This window comes from Prinia subflava, chromosome 3 (genome assembly GCF_021018805.1).
Source record: "Prinia subflava isolate CZ2003 ecotype Zambia chromosome 3, Cam_Psub_1.2, whole genome shotgun sequence".
NCBI classification, from domain to species: domain Eukaryota; kingdom Metazoa; phylum Chordata; class Aves; order Passeriformes; family Cisticolidae; genus Prinia; species Prinia subflava.
The window spans coordinates 15,736,702-15,761,564 of record NC_086249.1 but is presented as its reverse complement, the minus strand read 5'-3'; the positions used below and the strand labels follow the sequence as shown (position 1 = coordinate 15,761,564).

The window sequence follows — 24,863 nt, the reverse complement described above, 5'->3', positions numbered from 1 at the left end:
TTCAGGACAAGCATAACAAATGCTGAAACAGCAATAATACTGCACATCAAGGCTGTCCCCTCTACAAGCAGCACAGAAGCAAGGGTGTAAGGCTTGGAAAGGTGCTGGCAAATCTTTTGTCCAAAGCAGCAGTGGGTGATCAGCTGCAGCCTACCTGCCATGGATGGCAGCTGTTTGCACTGTGGATTTTTAACAGCAGCATTTAACATTGGATTGGGCAATAAAGAGGGGACACCGAGTAAGTTACTGTTCCTGGACAAGGGTAGGTAATAGGATGGAGACTATTCAGTTATTTGCAAAAACATAAAAATCAGCCATTAAAAAAGCTGTTTTACAAAAACATAATAAAATGGTTGTTACTGTTTTAACAGAATACAGGATGTGAGTTACTGAGACACCATTAGGGTTCAGAGGGATTTACTTAAAAAAACCCAAAAAACTAGAATGACTTGACTCCTTTCCTCCTTCAAGTCCAGGGTCAGACACCTATTGTTGCAAAAATAGAATCAATATCTGTGTTCTCAGCAACTTCTTTCCATGCAGGGCCAGGGCTTCCTTCCAGCAGCAGCTGCTTAGGGGTCCCTGTTGTGTTTAGTCTGACACGTCCTGTGTCAGTGCTGGAATGTTCTTCCTGACTTGGAGACCCATCCTGGTAAGCAGGGAGGATGAGTGATGAACTCTTCTCACAGACCCCAAAAGGGTTAGGAGGGTTTTGCCCACCAGTCTTTAGAGCTGTTTCCAAGAGTGCAGATGATCTGATCCTCCCTGGGCAGATCCGTGCCCTGCGCCGCTGCCTCGGCCCGCGCGTGCGTTGTGACCCGTACAGGAGGTATTTACACACAGATGTTTTGACACAGCGCAGCTTTTTCTTCAAGCTTAAGGGAAGCAAAGTGAACAAAACAGAACTTTATCAGCTACTGAAGTGTTACTTCATCTGGAGTTTGGAGAGATTTTGTTATTACCCATCTCTATCATTTTCCTTGTCATACCAAGGAAACAGAACAGCACCTTGTACAACAGTAGCCAAGGCAGTCTGAATAAAGACAAACCTTGCTTCATACCGTTGTTACCATAAAACATGCAGATGATTTAGGCTGCATTTTCATCCTCCCTCTTAAGTATTGTACATTTGTTAGCTTTTTAAATCCTTTTTAAATCACAGGTGACTGAAGCTAAAAAGAATGCCCACGGTCAGAGCACCCAGTAACCTGAACTAGTGATCCTTAGTTTTTTAAAAATGGCTTAGACCAATGTATTTCACTAGACTATAGTATACATAATTTTAAAATACAGTATTAGACTCAGAAATCCCACAGCCATGCAAAGCTACCTGCATCCTTGAGCCTCCACATGGTGTAGCCGGTTGCTTTTCAACAACTTGTTACGCAGAAAATAGGCTTCTGGTTTGCATTTGTTGTTTTTGCACCACAGAATAGCTTTTCTGAGTGCCTCTGACAGCTCCCCAAAGGATGCAGCTGTTTGAACCATCTGTACAAGAGATCCAGTGTGCTGTGATTTTGCTGTCTGAAACAAAAGTGGTGATGACTTTGCATTAAAAGGTGTTGATGTAATGCTTAGACCCTGAAACAAACAGTAACAGAAACAGCGTTTTAAAAAGATGATGTGTCAGATCTTTTCTGCTGGAAGGGAGCAGAACACAGGGATTTTTGTGGGAACAGTCCTTATTTTCTAAGGAGAAAAGGGAAGATCCGTGTTGTTTTGTGAAATACAAAGAGAAGAGGCAGATATTTAGAATTTGTATTCCTGTCTACTACTGACGTGCACTCTGGTCATTTCACTTGACAAACCAACAAAAGCCCAAATTCCTATTCCTTATTTGAAATAAGTAGTGCTTGATTTTCTGTGCAAAGTTTCCACACTAACCTGAGCTGTTAGACAAGCAAAAATAAAGCATGGAAGGGGGACATTTTCAATCAGGGATATCGCGTTTCAAGTGTTAGAGTCTTTAAAATAATAAAAAAACACTCCAAATGATTGTGTAAAACAAACCCAAACCACCAACCTAACATGTAAAACAATACCATACAAACCTCCTTTGCTGGATGTCTGGCTGGCCTAAGCAAGCTCTTCACGTCAAACTCTGGGTGCTTCCCTACAGAGAGAGGACAGTTCCATTACAACACTGAGATAGTTTAATGTCTCTGCACAGAGATGCTGCAGAGCTCTCCGCAGGCTCACACCTGTGCTCAACATTTCCAGGCAAACTCAAGGGGACTACACTCGTGCATTGCAGCTGGCAAGGAATGAAGGGCATGCACAGGTTTAGAGATGGCTGCAAAGGAGAACTTAATGGGTAAAAGCTTCACACAAACACGTGGATAGCTGCAGTCACTGGCCATAGCCCTGACTGCACAGGAAGATTTGGGCACAGTTCAGAACCAGCAAGCACAGGATACCTGCATCCTGTACCTACAGCCTTACCTACTCTTGTATGGACTGCAGACAGTGCCCATAGCTTCTTAGCTATGCAAGGGCTGGAAAGTTCAAGTAACTATTTCCAGGACGTGTATACTGCACTCATTACCTGCTTCTCTCCAGGGTCTATCCTGTTTAAAAGAACCCCCCCACCAAAATCATGACTCTGACATTATCCACAACTTTCTAAGGGCAAGGGCACATGCAGCATTCTCTTCTTCCAAGGACAGGGAGTCTGTACTAGAACCACACTGTGGGTGTAGAAGTGCTTGGCGCTGTTGGACAGAAGTTGCAGTCAGTCTCTGAGATGTCAGAAACCATTACACTGGCACAAGGCTTTACCTCTCCTGGCTGTGGGCACCACAACTGTCTCTCCAATGTCCAGGGTACACGGAATGCTGCGGTTTTTCATGGCACTTGTACAGGTCTCAGACTTTCTCTTTTTCCCAACCTTTGACACTGCCTCTGGCATTGGTTGGAAGAGCTTCTTCATCCAGGTAGATTTTTTTGTTGTAAGCATTTTAGCCTTTTGCTTCTTTGCCTCAGAAGATATGTTAACTCCAAGGAAGTCACTGATATCCGAAGGGAAGGTAAACCCCTTGATATAAGGGGCCTGCTGGGTCTCAGACACCAGATGAAGCACTGTTGACAAGGCATCGTACAAGGATGTGAGGGTCTCCAATACACACCTGTACTGAATCCTGAAGATAGAAGACAAAAAGGAATGGAGTCTCCTCTAGCAAAACATGACACTCACTGGACAACTACCATCAACTCAGCTGCCCTTTCCCTGTTTCCCCTCAGTACAAATTTACCTTTTTACACTCTCACCCTGCTTTCCTTACATGTGAGCTTTAAGGAACTGTTCCAGATCAGAATGCAGGAGTGACTTAACTTGTAAATTCCTGATCAGGAGCCCCTCTGCTTCTGTAGTTTTGCTGAGTGCTGCCCTTGGGACCCATCAGGTTCTTGGGTCACATCCAAGGTGCCAAGAGGTCTTTCCTCAAAAGCACCCTGCACCAACTCAGGCCTGATGCCATACAACAGCCTGCTGTACGTTTCCTGGAGTTACAAGATTTCTTGTGCCAAAGAAAGTTGTTCTACCAATGTTGTTACTCCTTCAGCTAGAGACAGCAGTTATTCTCCCAGAGAGAGAGGGACAGAGACCAGAACACCAATTTTCCTTGAAAACTCAGCCGTATAATAGAATGTGTTTATCCCGACCTTTCCATTTCAGCATGAAGCAGGACTTACTCCTCGCTGCACAGAGTACCGGGTGTTTGTGGCAGGCTGACACTGTGATTTCATTAGAGCTACAACAGTTTGCTAAGATCCAAGAACAAAGCCTTCCATAAGAGCGTCTAAGAAGTCTCTCCACTCGTACAACTCTGCAAGTGCTAGAATCAAGTCCAAAGGCATGGAGGGACCCTCCCTTCTCCTACTCCCAAGTGAATAAAACTCCCTTAGCAGCAAGGCCTGATTACAAGCCCTTCTCCCTGACAGGCACATCAAACAGACAGACACAAACAAGACAGACTTTTGAACACACAAACCAGAGCCGGCTCAGGAGCCCTGAAGCCAGAGTATTCAGGAGTATGAATTCCTTCGAGCAGAGGTGTTTAACGGACAAGCTGAAGATTACAGCAGTTAAGGTGAAAAAATAAACAGCATGTAATGAGACCTGCTGAACACACCAACTAGAGGCAATTCACAAGGCGGTATCCTGGAATAATCTGGGTATCCAAACTTTGGATTGCTCAAGGCCAGAACAGCTGCCAGCCAAACAGCCTGAGGTTCCTACATAATAACTTGAAAAGAAAACCCTGGAAAGGTGTTTGGCTATCAAAGAAACTTCAAGTTGCACATATGAATTACACAGTTGAGTCTGAGCAATACAGGGCCTACACAAGACCTAGTCTGGGTCTCATGAGGTGCTACTGGTGAACTCTAAGAATATTTTTGTGATGAAAAAAGGATACAGAAAAGCTTTACAGCAACAATCCAGCAGACGTAGTATGAGCTTGCAGCCTCCCAATACCTTCAAAGCCACTGTTTCCAGCATAGGCTGGCTGGGAACCAAGCACTCTGCGTGGGCTTCGGATGCATTTTTCCTGTTGATATGAAGGGATGAAGAGTTGGTTATGATGTAGCATCCTCTTCCTTTAGCTCTGCAGACTGAGGTAATGCATAGTACAAGACATGGGATCGTGACACTTACTTGGGAATCAGTTTTACCAGAGTTTCCAGGCAGCCCAGCAGATTCATTTTCCATAGGCGCTTCAAACATTGCTCTACCTAGGAGAAAAGAAAACTCCTTTGAGTGGTATTTTGAGTGACTGAGCGCCCTGGTCTAAGAACTGTCACTATATTAAATGACACCTCCTTATCAGTTTAACAGCCCACACTGCAGGTTTGTGTGATGGGATGTTCTGGGACATTTCTACATGTGCACTATGATTAAAAACATTCCTTCATTGCTCTACTGTAAATATAGAAATAAATAAATATTAAGTATAGAATTAAGTGGAGGACTGGAGTAGGCCATGTTTAATTGGTGCTGCACGATTTCCCTGCTGTATACAAGGGCCTTTACTACTGGATGTCAAGAAGGAAAACACATAAACAAATCAAGAAGGTAAGCAGCATTACTGCTCCATTTCAAAACAGTTATTTGAAGATGCTGACTAACCCTTTCCTGGAAAACTGGCAAGGTGTTCACTTTTTATCTTAAAACAGAAACTACCTAATAAGTAGGATAGGATTATTATTCCTCCCTCCCATTTTTACAACTAGTTGAGAATGATGTCCCTGTATTAGTCATGTATTCAAAGGTATCGAATTGTACCTATTTCAGGTCTCAGCGTGAGTTTCCGAGACAAGGGCTGGAAAATGGAAATTGCACTTGCTGCACAGGGCCAACAAACCCACTGGGCTCGACTGTGAGAGAGCAAAAAAGCAGCTGCTCCCAAAGTTTTGTGGTTTTTTTTTTTGCACGATGCTCCTGGCGCCAAATGCTACTGTAAAGGCTTTTCGGGGAGTGGTGACTGGGGGCCGGGAGTGTCCGGGTGCCGGGTCCCTGCCGCCCAGGTGGGGTTGGTGCTCACCTGCTGCAGGGCCAGGTAGGGCCGGTGCCGGAGCAGCCTGCTGTGGTACACGTAGAGCACGGAGCGCAGCACGCGTCCCTCGGCGGCCAACCCCGGCCCCGACAGCCGCTTCCCGGCGATGTCGCACCGCCGCCGCAGCGCCGACAGACACCTCACTGCGGGCGAGAGCGGGCACCGCCTCAGCGCCCGCCGCCGCCTCAGCGCCCGCCGCCGCTCCGGCCGCTCCTCCGGCTCCCACCCACAGACCACCCACCGCAAACACCCGGGAGCGGCTTCGAACACCCGCCACCCCCCTCGGCACCGCGCCGGGACCTGCGGGGTGCTGGGCCGCCAGCGGGATCGTGGCGCTGTTCGCGGGCCAGGGCACGTCCAGCCGGTTCCAGGGCGCCTCCTGCCCGTCCCACGCCGCCCTGGGCGCCGCCATCTTCCCGCTGCGCGCGGCGAGCCCCAGCGTGGCCGGCACCATCCGCGCGGGCCGGCGGGGAGAGGCGCGGGCCGGACCAAGTCACCCCGCGGGGGTGCTTCATGGACCCAAATGCCGTAAGCGAGACGGGAAATAACTATAAATTATAGCGTTATTCACACTTTTTAAATCTCGCAGTTCTCCATTGTGTACCTCGGGAGCTGTGGCCGTCGGAACCAGCGCAGCAGCGGCTGAGCTGCTCCGTGAGGCGGTGCAGGGGTGTTCCTGGGGGTGACCGCGGTCCCCAGCGCTGCAGCTGTGCCCTCCCATGTCACACACAACACTCCAAGCGCTGGAAAAACTGCGCGATTGGCTTCACGCCAGGAGAAATTTATATCCGGGGTAGAGGATATAGTCTTAATATGCACCAGGGAAGGTTCAGGTTGGACATCATGAAGAATTTCTTCACAGGAAGGGTGCTCGGCCATGGGAACGGACTGTCCAGGGAGGTGATGGAGTCACCGTCCTTGGGGGTGTTTAAGGGAAGAGCAGACGCGGCACTCAGTGCCAGGCTGGAGCTGACACTGCTGCTCGGTCACAGGTTGGACCCACTGATCTCAGAGGTCTTTTCCCACCCACCTGATCCTGTGATTCTGCGATATCGGCGTCCTCAGCAAGGCCTTTGCTGCCTACGCCTCAGGTACCTGCCTGGCCATGCCATCGCTCCATGCTCACTGCCCCTGCTGCTGGAATTTGCTGGGGCAGGGGGCCACTGCAGGTGCCCCATGGAGCTGGTTGATGTAATTTATTAGTGTAGTTGGAATAGTTTCCTATCAAAATGATTTTTGTGGTGTCCTGAGTTCTCCTCCCTCAAGTACAAGACATTTCCTGCCTCTTTCCCTCCCTGCCTGAAGCTGAATGTACTCTTCCTATTTGCAAACATTGGTGCAATTAATGTATTTGTTAGAAACAAAAGAGTTAAATTGAGCACAAATTTTTACACTCTTACCTTCTCTTGATTCCATTTTGTTTTACACTTACTCTATTCTTTTAAGAAATCTCATACAAATGCAGATAAAGTCATGACCCTTTAAAATGACAGAGCAAAAATTGGCGTGAATGGTTGCACCTGTGGGGAAGAGCGATAAGAGCAAGCCAAGAGGCAGAACTGATAAAAAGCTGCTGTGGGCACTTGCCCAGGCTGGAAAAGGGAGTTTTAAGCTCCCTAGGCTAAGAGTGGAGGTTAGAGGTGAAAGGAAAATGGAGCCTCCAGGGTGTGAGCAGAGGATCACAAAGGTCTCTCTAGCTGATCTTCTGAGGTGCTTTGAACATCCTATAAGTGAGGAGCAAGCCTGGGCTATCTGCTATCAGTGTTGCAGAAAAATAGAGCAGTTGGCCCAGGGGCTGTGCCCACCACTCCGTTCTGTGTTCATAAAAGGTTCTGGGAGCGTCTTTGTCCATGCTGATGGTACTGCTTCCTTCAAGGTCTACCACAAGTCTGGTAAGAGCATCGGATGTTAAGGGTTGTTCCCATAACAGGCTGAAATGTGAGGGTAAAGTAGGGGAAATTTCTTTTCCCCTGCTTTTTTTTTTTTTGTTTTTCTTTTCCCCTCTCTTTTCTGTGTGTGTTGTCATGATACCGTTCTCCTGCTTATACTTAATTTCAGAGGTCTGTAGATGAGTGATAATACAGACGTATGACCTCCTCATTTCTCTAGTAGTGGTCTGTTGAGTCATTTGGTTCTAGGGAATAGTCGTGATGAAAACCTTCCACCACTTATGTTATTTGAAATAAATAGTCTGAGGCTTTGTTATGTGTACTGCCCTGTTCATCTTCCAGTGTATGGTTCCTTTGTTATGGTAACTCTCACAGCAGATTTATGATTGGTATTTTCCCCCTTTTTTGGTCCCTGTGTAGCCAGCAAGTGGTAATAACTCTGTATTGTATAGGGCTGGGTTGGGCTGCAGCAGAAGTCAGTGCTAGGCTAACTCTTCAGGGACTAGAGTGGATAGTAAAGAATAAAGATTAAGATCTCATGCCTCCCCTGGAGTCTGGATATCAATTAGCAAAGAGCAAAATGCAGAAGCTGTTACTTTGGGCTAATGCTCAAAATAATGGGAGTCTCCTGTGTTGTTTTCTAGCACTCTCCAAATGCAGGCCTACTTTCCCCAGGTGTGACTGACTTTACTCAGAGGAGATAGTTACCTTATCAAAAACAATGCTTCCTGTTCCCATCTCTTGAAAAGGGTTCTAAAAGCTGTTTATCATTCCCTTTACAGCTGTTCTTCTCCCCTGACCCTCGTTTTTCCCTTTCAGATGTTGGCAGCATTCAGCAGTCAGAGGACAAGGTAAGCCTGTGTCTTTGCCTTCACTGTGTGTGCAGATACAATCCTGTTGTAGTAGAGGGCCTGCTCAGGAGATGCAGTTGTCTTCAGAAACTATCAAGGTGCTTGAATTTGCTGTGCCCTGTGAGAGTGACTCCCCTGGAACCTGGAAAAGGAAACAAAATTCTTGGACTGAACTCAAGTAAGACAATGAGACTGGGAAACAATGTGCACAGATGCTGTCTGCTGTGGCATAGGCCACAGTCTTGTCTTAAAAACAGATATCTTGGGGTGCCAGTTAAGGCCATTTAAAAACTGTAAACCAGCTTAAATGGCTGGTATTTCTCATCCTGAGGGATGTGCTCAGTCCTCAGGAGCAGAGGAGGACACACACATGGCTGGAAAGTAAGAGCTGTGATGTTCTCCACAAGGCTTTGTGCTGCATTGCTTCCTTGGTCTCTGTCTGCAGCTGTTGGAGTGCTTGGGAGTGGTGATCTATGGAGCCCTGGACTGGGGAATCGACAGCCAAGTGGAGCGAGAACTGAGCCATCCTTTGGAGAAACTGCTGTGCCTCATGTTGAAACTGGATGACGAGACACCAAAACCACCAGTCACCCTACAGGATGTTATCAAGGTTTCCTTCTTCCCCCTAGTAAATACAGCAGCTTTAGAGGAGTTGATGGAACAGTGCTGTTGACCAAGAGGCAAGACCATTGCTGGAAAAAAGCTGGGTGGGCTGCTGGAGGACAGAGATGGAGCATTGGCTTTCCCATCAGAGGGAAAAGGTGGAACCATTTAAGATATTTGTAAGTGCCCATGGAAAAGAATTATGAAGGAAGTCTGAGAATGGCTCTCCCACAGCTGTGTCTACAAAGTCCTTCTGGACACACTGTGCAAATTCAATATCTAGAACTTTATGGATATTGAAAAAACTCCCTTCCCGTGGTATTTGCCTTTTTCAAAGGCTGGATTTGAATGTCTCAACTCAAACAGATATTTTTCTCTCAGCCATAATTTAAAGGTATGAGAAACTTCCCATTCCTCTGTCTGATCAGGACAGGGAAAAAAGAACAGGGCAAGTGAATCCATCTGCTGTGAATTGCTCTTTAAACTGGAGGCTTCTCCTTTCAGGAGCTTGTTTCAAAGCACACCTTATGGAAAACAAGATACACAAATTACACAGCTACTTCCATTATTGTACAAAAAAAATTGAACATCTTCCTTCTTTGTTCCTCTGTATTTGCAATAGAAAAAATATAAAGGGGCAGTGAAGATAATTTAAAAAATTTTAAACCATGGATTGAGGAAACAGAATCTTGCTTTATTCCCTCCTACCTTTTTTTTTTATTTCAAGATCTTTTTTTAATAGCTGCACTTCTTTCAGGCCTGTGAAGAGCACTTGTCCAGGCCTTCTGAGGCTACCAGTCATTATGAAATGACCTGTAGGAGTCTGTTTACTGAATATGTGGAACTTCAGAAGCTTATGACCATCATCCAGACCTCCAAAGAGGTATGTTGATGATTACCCTTTAGCTGCTATTCCCTCTTCCTTCTCACATTCACCAAGTTCTAAAGTAACCTTCTCATTGCACTAGAAATGGAGCCTGGATGAAGTTCTGTTTTCACAATGTGAATAGCTACTGTCTCTGGACCATTTTTATTTATTCTAGCATTTGAATGTTTAGATGCTTACAGCTTCTAGGCTTTTCAGATAAACATTAATAATTTATGCTAAATAGATAGGAAATCACTGAAGAATGTAAAGTGATGACCTCATGTGCTTGCTTTTCTCAGAGACTGAGAAAAATGGATGTGGAAGATTGGGTGGAAAATCCCATTCAAAAGAAGAAAACCCATGGTGTAAGAGATTTATTTTATTCGTTATGGGGGACTGGGTTTTTTTTGGCTCTCTGAGGCTCTCCATTGATTCTTCTATCGAAAATAGAGCTTGAACACCAATTAAACTGCTTAGGTTGTTCAGGAGCCTGAGTAGTTAAAGACTTGTTTGCAAAACAAGCTGGGGAGTGAACTTGAAGTTAAACTATTTCATATGTCAACCTCACGTGGACTTTTATTCTACCTAAAGATTGTCTTTGTGGTCCAACTTAAACCACTTCTAAAAATGAAGTTGGAGGCAGTCTTTGGATTAAGTGCCCACAAGTAGTTATGCAGGCTGTTTCTTCCCACAAATGAGCCCCAAATTCCAGCTCTTGGCAGGAACTGACACCTGCCAAAAGCAATCTGTTCCCTTCTCATAGCTGGACTGAAAACTCTTCTGCTGTTGGTAGTCCTGGGCTGGACTAGTCCATTCTTATTATGTGGGATCTCTTTTGGTTAGGTCTGGCAGGGACTGAAGGCCGGTAGCACTGTCCGTCTCTGTGGTTGTGCAGTTCCAGCAGCTCAAAAAAGGAGTGAGGGAGGGTGAGGAGATGTCACTCCTACCTTCTGTGCACTGCCTTTCTTTTGCCTCCATTTGCCTTCTGTGCTTCCATAGATGTTGGACTGTGTGTTTGGGGCAGGGAAACCAACCTTTTTTCAAGGCCCTACACTGTCAGGGCTCAATCAGAAACAAATAGCTCTTCAGGCTGGAGCTCTGCCCAGCATAAACAAATGCTCTGTAGTCTGGAGTCTGTGGAGGCAAACAGCAAGCCCCAAGAGACTTGTGGACTCGCTCCCTTTGTCTAAATAGCACTTGCTTTGAAGCGTGCTCAAACTATTCGTATGAAAATGTTTGTGAAATGTGTGTTTGGGCATATTCTCAATTTTGTGATCTATTAAAATAAACTGGCAAGCTGTCTCAAACCACAAACTCATCAACTGCTGTAGCTCTTTTCTGCAGGGAATACATGAATAAATACATGGCCTTTGCCGTGTGGCCTGAAGGGCAGGGTATTTGGCCTCTGCTCCTTCAGGAGGCACGGATTCCAAAAGCTGCATGTCTGTTGCAAATCCTCTGCCTCTAGTTTCCAAGTCTCTAACACTAGTTGATTGCATTGCTCTGACAATCTCTTGAGTTTAAAATAACCAGGATGCCAGTTTTTCTGGGATCCCACAGGTCAGAGCTGATGTCTTGAGCGGTGCTAAGCAGGTAATGTGCTCTATGGACCACGCTTTTTCATGCTGACTGATACAAAACAGATCTTCTGAAATGCAGACCACAGCCTGACAGCATGCAGTGTTGTACAGTTTCAGCAGAGCTTATCTGTACATGCCCCAAGTTGATGTTCACCTTGAAGTCTAAGCAGTGAGACCTGTTAGAAACGCAGCTCTCTCAGCACTCACCTGTTGAACTCGAGGTAATGGGTTTGGAGTGTTGTACCATTTTGTCTTGTACTGCATAGGTTGTGGAAAGTTTAGGTGGCTTTTGACAATACATGGGATGGCAAAAATAGAATAATTGCAGTGATCCAGTCAGTAGGGAAATAAAAGCATGAGTGATAGTGATGTCACCAATATCTCAAAAATGTTTTGGGTGTGTAAGTGGCTCTGAAATGGTCAGCTGAAGGCAATTCTTGTCCCCAGACTAATGTGGCAATACTACAGTACAGAAGTCGCTCTTCAGGTCATGTCTCTCAGTCAAGTTCAGTCACCATGTGAAATACAACTCTAAAGTGCAATTGTCTTGGGATAAGCTATTTCAAAATTCTCTAGTACTGGTGAGTTGGCCCTTTTGTGTGTTCACACAGTATTAAATGCAGCCTAGGAGGTATGGCAACTGTTTGGTCATTCTTTGAGAGTTCTAGTTTTCTGGAGCTGAGGTATGACTACCAAATCCAGGATAAAACAATCCAACAAAAATATCTGACTTCTTGAAGGCAGCCATCAGTCAGAGCTTACATAAGACTCTTCTGGTGTTACTCCAAAATATCTGAAGGGATAAGTAAAGAGAAGATGCTTCATGCTGTAAGTAGAAAATAGAGAGGAGCCCAAGTCAGATACTCTGTTCTGAGGCAGTTTTCTAAAATGTTTTGCTTCCCTTTCACTGTTTATAATACAATGACTTATTCTTACTCAATTTGCCACTGGGATCCAGATAAGCTGTTGATTTAGCACTTCCATTACAGTGTTGTCTAAACATGCTATTGAGTTGATTACTTTTTTTCCCTGTCTAACTTTTATTGGGTTATACTGCATGCCTGAACATCCTCAGATACTAGCACAGAAACAGGACAAGCAGATGTCAGGGGTTTTAGCTTGTGTCTCTAGACTGAGACTGCTAACCTATGCCGCTGTTAAGCATGAGATCCCTTGTCTACTTGTCTTCCTCTTTTGTTTCTGGACACTTCAACCCTTGGTTTTCAGAAAATTCATAGGATTTTAACAGTAAGATTTGGTGTTTCATTCCTAGTGTTTCCTAGGATCCAGAAATAGGAAAACACTCTGGCACCTGAAGCACTTGCAGAAAGAAAATGGGCCTATTTATTTACCTGGCAGCAAAAGCTGTATTTTGCTGAAGAACATCCATAAAGTTAATGATAAGTTTTGGGAATGAGCCTGGTGAGCCAGCTACGAGTTTCCTTGTTGTAAATTAACTTCTGCAAAGAAAAGCAATTCTCTGCTTTGGTACCTTGATCTGGAAGTGAGTAGAAGGGCACAATTTTGTGTTTCTGAATGACTTCAGCTACTAAGTGTGCCCTGTTAGATGGAGGGAGGGGATGCTGCTCTGTGAGTTCTAGCCAGGTGCTGATTTGGCCCTGGCTGGTTTCTCCAAGGTGTCCCTGTGGCCCGATGTCCTCTGTGAGCTGCAGACCGGTGTGAGGCTGCGCAAGGCCGCCGAGCGACCGCAGCGCCGCGTGTCTCTGAAGGAACGCATCCGCTCTCCCTATGAGATGCTTCTGGATGACATTCAGCACAAGAGGTACACCCTGCGGAAGGTGAGTGACTGCAGTCAACAGACAGCTTTGGAAACACCTGCTCTACTTTGTTTCTGAGCAGTTTGTGTGTAGACCTCTTCTTCAAAGGTGTGCCTTTTTTGAAGGTACATCAAAGTCCAGAAGTGTCTGGGGCTCTTTCTCAGCTGCAGCTCAACATTATATCACCCTGTTTGTCCATCCAAGTACTTCATTTCCAGTAACTTTTAAAGTCAGGAGTAGCCATGGTTTCATGAAACGGCAGAATAAACCTCTTCTCCCTCCAGGGTCAGCCACTCGCTTCCCTGCTGCAGTTATTCTGCCCTGCACACAACAGCTGCATGGAACACACTCTTGCTTCCTTGTGCTTTCCACCTTGGACACTTGTGTCCTTCCAGGCTCCTTGAGGCTGAGCTGTGCCTGGCACCTTTTACTTGCTGCTTTGCCTTCCCAGATGCTATGGTGTGTATGCAAGTGCAAAAGCACTTTTTGAGACAGTTCTCTGCTCAGCCTCAGGCAGAGGCCTCTGGGCAGTGCACTCAGCTACTGCAGGAATTTTATCAGGGTACAAAATGTTGAGCCCCTCACAGGGAGAGGCAGAGATTTCCAGCTTCACCACTTGGTTGGTGAAGGTGACCATATACAAAAACGTCTGGGGTGTCTCTAAAGACTTGTGATGTTCTTTGCTTGCTGCAGCTTGAGCTGGGAATGATGAGCAGATCTAAAACATTGGCACAAGGCCTTGTGGCATTGGCATGCTTTGCAAAAGATGTATTGGCAGGAGATGAGAAACAACTCTTCTTGTAATAAAGAACAGTATTACAAAAACTTTGCATATTGCACTAGACATCAGCTTTTTTTCCTCTTTGTTGGTGCTGCTAGAGTGTAGCAGGTTTAAAAGCTTCAGCTAAACCCTGCACCTCTCTTGCTTGGCTTGACTGTGGCTCCAGCCTCCACGTAATGCTAAGTCATGTGTTTGGAGATGGTATCTTGATGGATATGTAAATTAATAGTATTGGTAAGTGCATCATAACTAACTTGTATTCCTTGCAAAGCACTGTGTGTCAATGTGCTGTGCAGTACAGAACTGTAACTCAAGGTGGCAGGATGATCAGGCTCTTGATTTTCCTTTTTTTTTTTTTTTTTTTTTTTTTTTTTTTTTTTTTTTTTTTCCCTTTTTTCTTTTTGGTAACTTTTTCTTTGGTCTCTTTGGTCCACGAGAAGCACAAACATGTTTGAAGCGTAGTAGTCAGAAATGCTGAAAGAAAGCAGAGTGCTACTGCTCAGGTCTTTGTGAAGGTTCTTAAACTAGGATTTCCCCATCTGCAAAGCTATTTTAAAGCTTCTCTAGCAAACAGTGGTCTAATTTGCAAATGAATGAAGGCACAGCTAGTGTGGGGAGCTGTAGTGTTGTTCTACCTGCACTCCCACGTGTCCTGAAGTTGTCCACACAAGTGAAAGTAAATGGCATAGCCTCAAAATACGAGTAAGTGGACAAGGCAAGCTAAAGATGTGCGTGTGCAATTGACTTTTTTGTCAGTTCTCCCCTATGCAGCAAGCACAGGGCTTGATGCTTCACATGAATATCACCCTGCAATTCTATCTTGCTATTGTTCCTAGTTCATGTCAGGCTGCAAGCCAGTCCCAGAGGACTCTGGCTTAGGCATACAGCTGCAACAGTTCTTGTTACAGTCTTGTTAACCCGTTCAGCTGCTCTCCTCCCTGGAGCCGAGCTTTTACTGGTGAGTATGATGTGACCATGGTGCTTGTTGGGATCACTCCTGACATTAGTATCTGAGTGCAGTGTTTTCTAGCTGCTTCCCACAGCAGTTCATGAGCAGCTGGGGCTGGAAGGCTTTGTGCTCCTTGTGCAAGCCTGTAAGGGCTGTGCAGTACTTCTGATTGCCTCTGGTTTGCCACGGGCAAAACTTTCCCTACCAAAACTTCATATAAGGAAATGTCATTATTCTACACTTCCCAGCTCCTTGTTTGGTTTGGGGGGGTTGTTTATTTGGTTTGTGGAGGGGGTTGTATTTGTTTGGGGCTTGGGTTGTTTTGGGTTTTTTTTTTGAAGTGTATTTTGGTTTTTTTTTTGTTTTTTTGTTTTTTTTTTTTTTTTTTTTTTTGTTTTGGGGGTTTTGTTTGTTTGGGGCTTCCCCATTTCCCCTGTTCCCAAATCCTGACTTGTATAATCTACTGGGCCACTGAATGGCAGAGTGTACAAGGAGCAGAGATTTCTTAAACATCCGTTCTGCTCTTTCAGGTGACCATCAAGCAAAAGCACAGGGCCCCCAAAATTGATGTAGCTGCTCTCGAGCCTCATCTAAAGCCGGTAGGTGACTGGTGCTGCATCTGATGATAGCAAAACAAGGTAATTCTGGAGGCAGCAGGACATTTTGAAGGAATGTAAAGCAAATACCTTAGCTACTGGTTTGTATTTGGGAGGGGTTATATTAACCATACTTAACTTTTGATTAGACCTCCTGCCAAACATGGTACTAGAAAAATGGGAGTTGACATCTTTGTAGAAGAAAGATGATCTTCCTACTTCCTCCACTGCTTCTTTAATTTGCAACACTTTGTGGTCTTGAAAGAGCTCTTGGAGTTCTTGGTTTCAAATTCGAGAGTCACTGAAGTATTTTACTATGCACAGTGCTGAAGGCTGTCTCATGTGCAGGGCCCAGTGCCCCCTTGGGTGACAACCACTTGTAAAGCAGTGCCACTGCTGATGCTGTCGTTTTGTCACCACTGGTCTCCTTACTCTGTCCAATGGCTCTTTGGGGTGCTGTGCTTTGCCTGCAGATGTTGAAGGGGAAGCTGAAACAGTGTGTGCCACGGGAGCCCAGGTGGCATGAACAGCTCATGGCAGAAATAAAACAACCACTGAAGCTTTGGGCAGCAGAGGCAGCGCAGGAAGAGAGGAGCAGGCCCAAAGGTACCTTCTATGGAGTGACCTACCAAGCAAGCAAGTGAAGACAGCATTGGCTAAAAATAGTAGATGGCCTTGGAAATGAAAGCCCACTTATCTTTTCAATAACATTTGTAATGTAAGGGGCAGAGAGGAATACAAATTTTGTGTGATAGAGATGGTATGACATAAAAATAGTTATTTCTAAAAAATTCAGTTTATGGCTTATTAGGACTCAAAAGATATTTCAACTTGCCCTTCTTTTTATGGATGTTCAAATTTGTCTGTCCACTAAGTGTGATTACAGGATTTTGACCATCACCTAAGATTAAAAGATTAGGTGATGGTCAAAAAAGCCTAGGTAAATCTCAAATTCCAATGTTTGGGTATCAAATTTGTCACTTTTTTGTCCCAGCTCTATCTCATTTAGTCTGTGAGTATGGGGTTTTTTGTTCTCCCTCTCCCCTGCAGAAATGCTTGTGGCATCAAATACTGCCTTGAACTCTCCAAGCAATAAATTCTTACGTGTCCAAGGTGCCAGTACTGAGTTTAAAATTGCCAACACTATAACACAGCAGCTGGGAGCAGGAGCTCAGGTAAGGAGCTTCAGGTGAAAGGACAATGAGAAGCATGCATACTTCAGGAATTAGAGCTGCAAGCACATACATAGCCTGGAAGGTCAAGAACAAATCCTGGTGTAGGAAATCTTGTCTGAAAAGGGAATAAATATGGTACCACTGGGTTCACTGAAGTCCTTTCCTCTACAGAAGCTCATTTCATCTTCAAACACTTCTGTTTGTGTCATGACTGCAGCCTATAGGTACTGATTGATCTCCTCTGTGATCAGTGACAGCATCCAAGGGAATGGCCTGAAGCTGAGTCAGGGGAGGTTTAAGTTAGTTATTAGGAATAGTTTTTCACCTGCAGGGTGGTTGGGCACTGGAACTGTCTTACCAGCAAAGTGGTCACAGCACCAAGCCTGACAGAACTCAAGAGGCATTTGGACAATGCTCTCAGATACAGGGTGTGACTTTTGGGGTGGTCCAGTGCAGGTGTTGAACTTTGGTGATCCTTGTGGGTCCCAGCTCAGGATAGTCTATGATTCTACAGAAGTGAAGTCTGCTCTGGTTTCTTGAAAATAGATCCTGCAGAAGTTATAAGAGCACGGGAGTCTGGCCAATATGGACCAGAATATTCCCACTCTTACCTCACAGTCAGGCATTTGATGCCAGATGTATTGACATATTTTGATTTCATGTGGTATGTGAGCTCACAGAAGGAAAACTTAATGATGTATTTTGAGGACAGAACTTGATGGGCAAATTCCCACTTGTCTGTCTGTGGAGTTATTTTGGGAGCACTGTTCTTCAGTAAAGCACAACATACAGCCTTTGGGTTCTTTAATTCCTGGCTCTGTCGTGAAAAGTTTGAATGCTTGGTTCTGGGATTCAGTCTGAGCATATTCCAAAATTCTGTGGAACAGAACTTAAGCCCTAACACATCGTGTCTAGCACAGATGCTCTGGCATACAAACAGGAATCTGTTTTCTGTAAATATTTCTGTGTGAAATGCAGTTGCCTAACTGAGGGAAACAGATATGAATTACAAAAGCAGAAAATCTTAGCTATATTTGCCCCAGTCTGAGCTTCTTGTAGAAATGTTCAGCATTTGAGAACCCTGTAGTTGATGTATTACTACTAAACTAGAAGGACTTTCATATGGAGACTAATCTAATCAAATTTGTTTTCTGCTTTTCTAGGCAAGGTAGAAACAATGCTGTTGAGATAAAGCATTGGGTTTGAGTTGAGTTCTTGAGTTGGGTTAGTCACAGAGTCTTGAACTATTCTCCAGTGTTGCTACATGTGAGCTGGAGCCAAGGAAATGGTTCCAGTGCATTCCATGGGTTCTGTGGGGAACTTTTTGCAGAATTGCTTCCTGAACAAATGAAACTTTAGTACTAGTATCCGCTGTTGGACTTGGGCAAGAGAGAGAACAGGTGAATTGGAAACTTCATTAACTTGTCTGGAATTTCCTAGCTGTGGAGTGCAAGGGGAATGAACTTTATATTCCAAGAAGAAATAGAAAGTTTTTAAATATACTCCATTGCTTTTTCTCTCTGCTCCACTTCTGGCTGAGCCTTGAACATTTCTGATGAGTTGTGGGTATCCTGGGTTTTGTTAGGCAGCAGTACTTCTGATGAAGTGGCCTTGGTGTCTCTTATGTGCAGATCATGAACATCCTGTCCTCTGGTCTGCAGGAAACCACTCCCAAGCTGCCTGCCAGCACCTGCCTTCCCTCCACCAGGCCATCAGGAGTAGCCTGCATCAGCACAGCTCAGTGCACTTCTGGCTGCACATCTAAACCAGGTGACAAAGTACAGCCAGGGGCCTGGTGGGCTCCCAAACCCTTGTGCTGGGCTCAGTGTACACTTCTTTAATCACCTGAAGATACTTCGCAGGAGAAGTTCCAATACTAAATAAAGAGTCTGGGGAGGTGCCCGTAGAAAATAATTTCTCTGCAACTGACTGAAGCTTGTGTAGCTCCTGCAGCTTCAAAACAATGATTGCATGTCCCCAAAGACCTGACTGGAATTTGCAGTAAAAGCTAAATGAGTGGTCTGAATATTCAAGTAGAAAGTGCAGCACTTCATTTTATTAAACTAAATGGTGCTAATGAAGCCTCATTAGTGCCTACTGACAAGCATAATTACTGTAACCTCCGTGGTTTTTTTGTGATCTGAGCAGATGGGTTGGAGGGGGAGAGGTGTAAGCCTTGCTGCCTTCAGAAGGCCAGTGTAGTGCTCTTGGGTGTCCAGCTTTCAGGGTGAATACTTAGAAACTGACAGTGATAGTTTTCTGCACCCTAAAACTCTCTTCCTGTGCAGGTGTCACTGCAAATTGCATGTCTGCTCCCGTGAGTGCACCCACACCAGGAGACATTGAGCCTCAGTGTTTCCTGAGCACTGGCCAACAGCAGCTGCCTCCTTACAGAGGAAGGTCCAAATCCTTAGAGAGAGGCCTTCAAAGCAAGGAAGTTGTAAGTCCAACATGTCAGCAAGCAACCCTAGTCTGATCTCTCTGGTAATGACTTGCACCTTGATCCTGATGAAAGCAGTAAGCATGCTCTGTGGCTTTTGTCCTGGGACATATGGTATGCCTATCTGAATTTGGTATATTATTCTCTCCTTGGAGACATCTTAATGGAAGACTGGATGCTGTACTGTCCTTGTGGTGGCTTCTCCCTTTGAATGACATGAAACAAAGTTGTTTCTCATACAAGAAGAGAAAAATACCATGACATTACTTGACCGTGTCCTTCAAGGCTTCCTCAAGCAGACTGTAATTGAGAGTGGGACTATCCTGCTTTCTTCTTGTCCCTTCCTTCTCTCTAGATTCTGATGTGCTCACAAGTATCTTTTAAGCTGCAATAAAGGGCAACAAGTAGTTAACAAAATGTGGATAGCACAGGATCAGTGACTTTTAAATGTATAATATATGTAGAACTGAAGTTATCAGGCTCTGAATGATGGCTGTGGGAGAAATACTGGGGTCTGTGTGCTTCTATGCAACCCTCTGAATTATGGCCTCACCCTGTTCTGCCCTGACAAGGTGTGTTGTGCCCTTGTCTCCTTATTTCCCTCTGCATCCCTCCTTGCCCCACCTTGGCAAGTCTCTGACACCTCTTTGTTCAGCAGTGTGGTGGGGGTGCAGGTGTGTTGGGGAATCAAGCACAGTTGTCTCTCCTGGCTGACCATGAGACCACAGCTTCCATTTTGGATGGGGCCAGTAGATCTTGGGAAAGAGAAGGGCAAGAGAGTGTTGTGCTGTGGAAAGGAATATTGTATCCAGGAGATGCCAGGGTGGGACCTGTTCCAAAGGATAAAATGTCTCAAAGGAATCTGCTTCAAAGCTGTGACAACCACTCACCTCCCTGTAGTAGTTTCTCTGCTAATATTGGCAAAGAGTCACCTGATACTCCCCATCACAAGCAAAAGGGGAGTTTTGGAGAAAAATGCTCCTGCTCCTTTGGGACCCAGTTTTGAGATGACCTCCCCAAATAGCTGCTTTCTTCAACTTTATCTGGTGTTTAACTTGTGCCTTTCAATAGGACTGTCCCTGTCCTACAAAGTGGCCAACCATTGCTGAGCTGATTGGAACCAGATACGCAGTGATGGTGCTGGAAGGGCAAGGCCTCTTCCAAGGATGTAGTGATGGTGTCTTTCCAAGAGCAAAGGTATGTTTCTCCTCCTTTGCTTTGTGCTGCCCTTGCCTTTTCAAAAGCTGGCTGGTTTCATGGCCCTCAGTGCTGAACTGCAGAGGCTCCCTCTGCCTCAGCTTATCCTGTCCATAACAGCTGATCTGAGTTGAGCCTTAGGCAGGAAAGTTTTTTTAGTGTTTGTGGAGCGATGGCTTCTACTCTGTCTTGTCTAAATTGCCTAGAAAGTAGCCCAGCCTTTGCTTGTTGTTTCTTGTCTGATTTCCATGCAAGGAGAGCTGACTGCCATGACCATTGGTCAGCTCTGAAATCCCAAAGGAAATAGGTGGGATTTGGTACTGCTAAACAGTGAAACAAAGGTGCTTGACTCAGGCTCCCTCGCCTGAGTTGTGCTGACTCAAACCACCTTGCCAAGTGGACATGAAGGTGGGGGAGATGAGGGGGGCAGGGAAGGAGCTGTATAGCTCAGGGTTGTTGGTTCACGTTTCTCCATTTCTGGCTTATCCCCGAGTCTCCTTTAGAGGGAGTGTGGCAACCACCCCTCCAGAGCAGATGTCCTGAGTACAGGCCCTTTGCAGCACAGATGTGAGGGAGCCTGTGCTTCTTGGCTTTGGGGTCATTTTTTTGCCTTCATTTGTTTAGCAGTACAAATTTGACAGAGTCAAAGGTTCTACTAGCAGAGCCATGCTACTTCCACAAACTATCTGATGCTCCAGAGACTAAATCCTTGTTTTCTTCTCACCTTACTGACCCTGCTTTAACTTGCCTGCTCTATGACTATTCTAAAATGGCTTTCTTACCCACTGCTGTTTTTTTAGCTTTCTCAAGTACTTCTCAAGATAATATCACTTCTGACTGCCAGCTGTGTATGAATGTGCTCTTTTTTTATAAAGTTCAAGCGACTCATCAGCTTCCTTATGACTCATTTTTTGCTTCAGGATTGAATTCAAATTTGCCCTGATTTAATCTCTTTGGGACTGCTGCAGTCTACCTCAAAGAATGTCTCTCTTCTTCCCTCTCTCTTAACTAGCTACTGTTACACTCTTGCACAATACAGCTATTGTTTGCTCAAGAGCCTTTTTTTAAACTCCTGTTGTTTGGCAGCTGCCCCAAACCTCTGCATTATAAAAACACTGGCCTACAAGTAAGATTTTTTTTTTGCCTTTTTAGCTTTTAATTCCTGTGTCTTTGCTATCCTTTATTGGATCCCTGTTATTGTATATGAATCTAAAGCCTTTAGAAGGTTTGTTTATGTGCTTGCTCTTTGGCAGGCAGTGGATACTGTTGGTACAAAGATGTTTCCCATTTGCATTCACAAATAACTTTCCTTTCCACAGATCTGTTTCAGCTGCCGTAAGCAGATGTTTCTCAAGTGGCCTTACAACTGTTACCTCTGCAGCAGGTGAGCTGGTACAAAAGGGCTGAATGAGGAGGAGAAAGGAGTGAAAGAACAGTGCTGAGAATTCTCAGTATTCATCGGTTGTAGTACTGGATAGAAACAGGTTGCTGAGCCCTTCAGCTTTGCCTTACTGCACAAGCCAGGCTGGAGTGTCTACAGCTGGGGAGGATGCAGAAAATCTTGTCTCTGAAGTAGTATCTCAGTTTTAACTCTTAGTATTGAGTCAGCAATAGCCGAATTTCCTGTGCCAGTATTAAACTAGTTTTTCTGTGATCATTCTCTGCATTTTGCTCTAAAGGCTTGCTCTAACTTCAGCCAAGGGCTTGAACAGGTTCTGGGAGAGGGTCTACACCAGAATCTTCTGTTGAGGAGGGAAAAAGAGAACTCCAGACCTTGTGACTGGGAAAGGATCTACTTGTATCCACTTATTTGTGAGAGGCTTTCTGTTCATGGGAGAGTGAGAGAGGAACTTGAGGCTCATTAAGGCTCACTTAAATCTATTTGAAGCAGTTGTGAAGCACTGAATTGATTATAAGCAGCAAGTAAACAACCACTGGAAATTGAGCAACTGTGTGGTGGTAGTGCTGGGTGAAGCCTAATGAGCATTTGCAGATAAAGCCTTGAAGCTATGGATGTTGACACATTTCAAATAATTTAAACTACCAGAAATAGGAAGGCTGGCAAACTGGATAGTGGAGCTCTCTGCTTGCTCACTTGCTCACTTTGCCATCAAGTGATTCTACCACAATCATGAATTCAGACTTGGGAGTGTCCTCTGTAGCTGCAATATTGGTATCTGCTGAGCTTTATTCAAATGATAATGCTGGAGCCTTCTTTTTCAGGGTTGTCTGCTGTGACTGCTGTGTTAAGGCAAGTCTAGTCTTTACAACAGCATATGGGATTTTTACATTTTCTGCTTTCCCTCCTTATCTAGTCATAAGAAGCTTTCCTTCTTCCCACTGCTGCCTCAAATCTACCCTCTAGCTTGTTTCTAAGAAAGTAGAAGAGGGACTAGTATGAGGTGTAAAAGTAGCCAGGGTGACACAGATATCTCTTGTCATACTCAGCTAAAACAACTCCGGTTCTTCTTTCTTTCATCCTGTGTAAAGTGGTTGGGGTTACACTGGGCTCTATTTATACAAGGGTCAGAAAGTTCACTGCATTAATGTCTACCTTTTAAGTGCACCAATAAATCAATTCAATGGCATGCAAATTGTCCTGCTAAGAAGGAGGATGTGTTTCCCTGAGAACTCAGGTGACTTGTGTTGTGATTCCATGTCTAGATGTCCATGCCCTTCAGAACATGTGTACATCTCCCACTTCAATTCCTAAAATTTTTGAGACTCTCCAGAGAGGAGGATCCAGCTACTCAAGAGCAGAAGAGCTCTGAGTTGCTACATGAAATAGAGCACCATCAGTATTTCGGGTAAGCTGGGACAGGGTTGCTCTATTTTCACCTTGAAAGAAGTCACCAGTTACTTATGCAAAGCTACAAACACGCAGACAGCAGTGTGTAATATTGGGCTGGTCAGCTGAAAATTCTGTTGAATGACTGGTTTTAGCCACTGGTCTAACTAGTCCACAGTTCTAGTCTAAAATCCACAGAAGTGTTGTGGATTTTAGATTGACCCAAAGGGAGGAAGTGTAAGTGGTCTGAAATGCATTTTCTGTTTTAACTATCAGGTTTGACATGGATTTAGAAGTGTCCATATTAGCCCAGACATAGAAGGTTCCTTGCAGTAGCTTCATAGTATGAGAATTTCCAGACCCCATCACACTCTATCCCCCACAGCTGGAAGTCTGTCACTACAACCCAGGAGTAGCCCCTTTCTGCCTAGACATGAAATACCCAAATTGTGGCTCAGATGTAACTGATTGAACAGTAGTGCTGCAAATGATTTCTCGGTCCCTCCATGCACATACAGACCCTTTCCTTTTTGTCCCCTGAAAATTAATTATTCTAAAACCAGCTTTTGACAGTTCTGGGTGAAAAAGACAGACAATGTGCATATCTCTTCTTTATGTTCACTTCTTTCCAAAGCTGTTAAATTTTCTACTGGCAAAACTGGTGCCTTCTTTTTCTTCCTGTGAAACCATTCTTTAATGTAGACAGAATAAAGACAGAGTAGTTTCTGGTTCTAAGAACCAGATCTAAGTTTCTGGTACTTCAGTTGCCAAAAATCAGGAGTACTGTTCATTACTGAAGTTAACTGGAGCAGGCAGGGGTTTGGTCTGTGTTGTAATGCAAGTGCTGCAGAAGAGTCCTGAGAGACTGGATTACTGTCACACTGCAGGATGGCAAAAAGAATCCTACTGCACGAGGATGCAGCCTAACCTTGGACCAGACACAGATATCCATTAACTCTCTGCCTGATATACTGTCAGTAGAGAGAAAGTGTTAGTAAATGAAGCTGTTCTGGTGCTTTTTAGCCTTCCTAAGTGGTGCTGATGGCTCTTTTGAACCTATGCATTTGGCTAAATCACTTAGCAGCCTGGGAGAAGGGTGGAAGAGCACCATACCCTCTAACAGAAACCTGGGTCAGCTTTCCTGCTTTTGTTTTTCTCTCTGCCCCTGCAGTGTACCCGTTGTTTTGGAGCCCCGTGACCTAGCCCAGCCCCTGTGCTGTTACACAGGGACCATGGCAGACTGGCTGACTGCAGACATCTGTACAGGGTGTGAGCAATACCTGTTGAATGTGGCTTCCAGTCAACAGCACAGCATCTCTCTCAGGAGAATTTCCTGGGCTTGAACCAAACTGGAATGATTCTACCATATATTTCTCCTGTCACTTGTTATGTACCTGAAATAAATGAAACAGCTTTATGCACCTACTGACATAAAGGCCTGAATGAAAGACCTCCCTGCTGGTTAGTCTAAGCAGGAAGCACAGTTAGCATTTCTGTTTTGTGAAGTATTCTGAAGCTTTGTGGGTTTTAGAACTGTTTTAATTCTTTTTATGTGTCTTGGGGAAAATAAATGTTGAAGCACTATCATGCCTCTAGCATTTCTTTCTTTGCACCTGCAGCTGTCATTGTTCTGTGGCACTTTTTGCATTCATTGCTGAGCAGACTTCATCCAATGTACTGAGCACAGGGAAACTTTTAACCAAAAACCCCCATGAGAGGCTTGGAAAGTGCAGCTCTCAGTTATGTGATCACAAAACACCCTGCATTTTGCAAACACTCCTTCTTGACTACCCATAGCACTTAAAGTTCATGGCTT

At 44.8% G+C, this 24,863-nt stretch overlaps 2 protein-coding genes across 3 annotated transcripts; one reads left to right on the top strand and one right to left on the bottom strand.

The window, feature by feature from the left end:
• Positions 1–28: 28 nt before the first annotated feature.
• On the bottom strand, positions 29–6,033 carry NEPRO (nucleolus and neural progenitor protein). Of its 2 annotated transcripts, none has more exons than XM_063393992.1 (9): positions 5,853–6,033; positions 5,541–5,695; positions 4,655–4,731; positions 4,416–4,547; positions 3,990–4,067; positions 2,779–3,137; positions 2,052–2,113; positions 1,331–1,581; positions 29–875 (listed from the first exon to the last, which is right to left on the bottom strand). In XM_063393992.1, exons 1-9 carry the CDS (start codon positions 6,004–6,006, stop codon positions 479–481), a joined length of 1,665 nt encoding a protein of 554 aa, XP_063250062.1. In that variant the 5' UTR covers positions 6,007–6,033; the 3' UTR covers positions 29–478. The 2 variants fall into 2 exon arrangements, with proteins under 2 accessions (XP_063250062.1, XP_063250063.1); XM_063393993.1 differs by having other exon boundaries at positions 1,331–1,524.
• An 88-nt stretch (positions 6,034–6,121) lies between these two features.
• On the top strand, positions 6,122–24,530 carry LOC134548851 (protein spire homolog 1-like; the record flags this gene model as incomplete). Its single annotated transcript, XM_063394001.1, is given in 18 exon segments — positions 6,122–6,169; positions 6,171–6,230; positions 6,232–6,385; positions 8,261–8,292; positions 8,738–8,902; positions 9,653–9,778; positions 10,063–10,128; positions 12,981–13,142; positions 15,382–15,450; positions 15,921–16,053; positions 16,498–16,622; positions 18,254–18,392; positions 18,911–19,062; positions 20,134–20,259; positions 21,579–21,643; positions 22,483–22,510; positions 22,924–23,066; positions 24,219–24,530. Coding segments are annotated over 18 exon segments (1,965 nt in total), but the record flags the coding sequence as incomplete, so codon positions are not given.
• Positions 24,531–24,863: the final 333 nt, after the last annotated feature.